This window comes from Puntigrus tetrazona, unplaced genomic scaffold (assembly GCF_018831695.1).
Source record: "Puntigrus tetrazona isolate hp1 unplaced genomic scaffold, ASM1883169v1 S000000927, whole genome shotgun sequence".
Classification (NCBI taxonomy): domain Eukaryota; kingdom Metazoa; phylum Chordata; class Actinopteri; order Cypriniformes; family Cyprinidae; genus Puntigrus; species Puntigrus tetrazona.
Window position 1 is genome coordinate 1 of NW_025048527.1, and position 1300 is coordinate 1300.

At 36.4% G+C, this 1300-nt stretch overlaps 1 protein-coding gene across 1 annotated transcript; it reads left to right on the plus strand.

Moving 5' to 3' along the window:
• Positions 1-491: 491 nt before the first annotated feature.
• On the plus strand, positions 492-967 carry LOC122335888 (low-density lipoprotein receptor-related protein 2-like; the record flags this gene model as incomplete). Its single annotated transcript, XM_043233654.1, has 2 exons — positions 492-712; positions 788-967. Coding segments are annotated over 2 exons (401 nt in total), but the record flags the coding sequence as incomplete, so codon positions are not given.
• Between the last annotated feature and the right edge of the window lie 333 nt (positions 968-1300).

A 1300-nucleotide genomic window follows, 5' to 3' on the forward strand; every position in this document is an offset into this window, starting at 1 on the left:
TTACAATACACACACATATTATGTAAACAAACACTTTTATTTTGGATGCCATTATTAATGATTTGACAGCACTAAAATATATGAAACTATACATTTACTTAATTTCGAAAATATAGAATACAGTTATAAGGGATGCACAGTTATGACATTTTTTTAATTGTTTAGGAAAAGTCATGGAAATTATTATAAAATAATTATTAGATATTGCTCATGTTTTGAGCTTATGTAGAGATTTGTGAATAAAGACATTAAAAGCATTGCTATTTTACTATAAAAACTATATAATATACCAAATAAACAATAGATTTCTTAATTTGCATTTATTTTACAGTGCAGTTAATGCAGCTTTATACATCTTATTGACAAAAATTACAAATCTTTAACAAAAAATCTAATAATCACAAATATTAAAATAAAACATTAGAACCCTGATTCCTCAAAACTGATGTTTTTGTCATTACCGATGATTATTTTGTGTGCCTGTGTTATAGTAAGATGTTTTGGACCGACTGGGGCAGAAAGCCCAAGATTGAGATGGCGTGGATGGATGGGCAGCACAGAGAGGTGCTGTTAGACGAGGATCTGGCTTGGCCTACTGGTATAGCTTTGGACTATCTGAATGAAAACCGGATCTACTGGTGTGACTCAAAAGAAAACATCATCGAATCGATGAAAGAGGACGGAACAGATCGGCAGATGATCATATCAGGAGGTGAGACGTCGCAGCGTCACATACGAGAAGTCAGCTTTAGATTGGCCGATGTTCTCACGTTTGGCGTCATTGCAGATATCGGTCACCCCTACAGTCTGGATGTGTTCGAGGGACACGTGTACTGGACGACTAAAGACAAGGGGGAAGTGTGGAAAAAAGACAAGTTTGGGAAAGGAGACAAGGTGAAGGTGTTGACCATAAACCCCTGGCTGACTCAAGTACGCATCTATCAGCAGCACCGACACAACCACTCAGGTGAGACGGGAATCAACGTCCCTACCAGTATCCAAACGCTACTAAACTGTCCCTAGCAATATTTTGATCAAACAATTAAAGATATGCGTATGTTACCACTGTGTTGTTGTCATTTCGGCCACATCTGAAATTAAGACTAATAAAATTAATAAAATCAGATATAACCCTAATGGGTAACACTTTGTTACAGGCCGAGTGCGCTACACAGCTGCTTAGACTTAAGCAAAGTCTTGATGCACTCAACTAGCTTATGTCTGTGTAATATTCTGTCATTTTAATGCAGTTAGAAAGGTATTACGTGAATTTAATGTGTACTGATGGGTTAAATAAAAA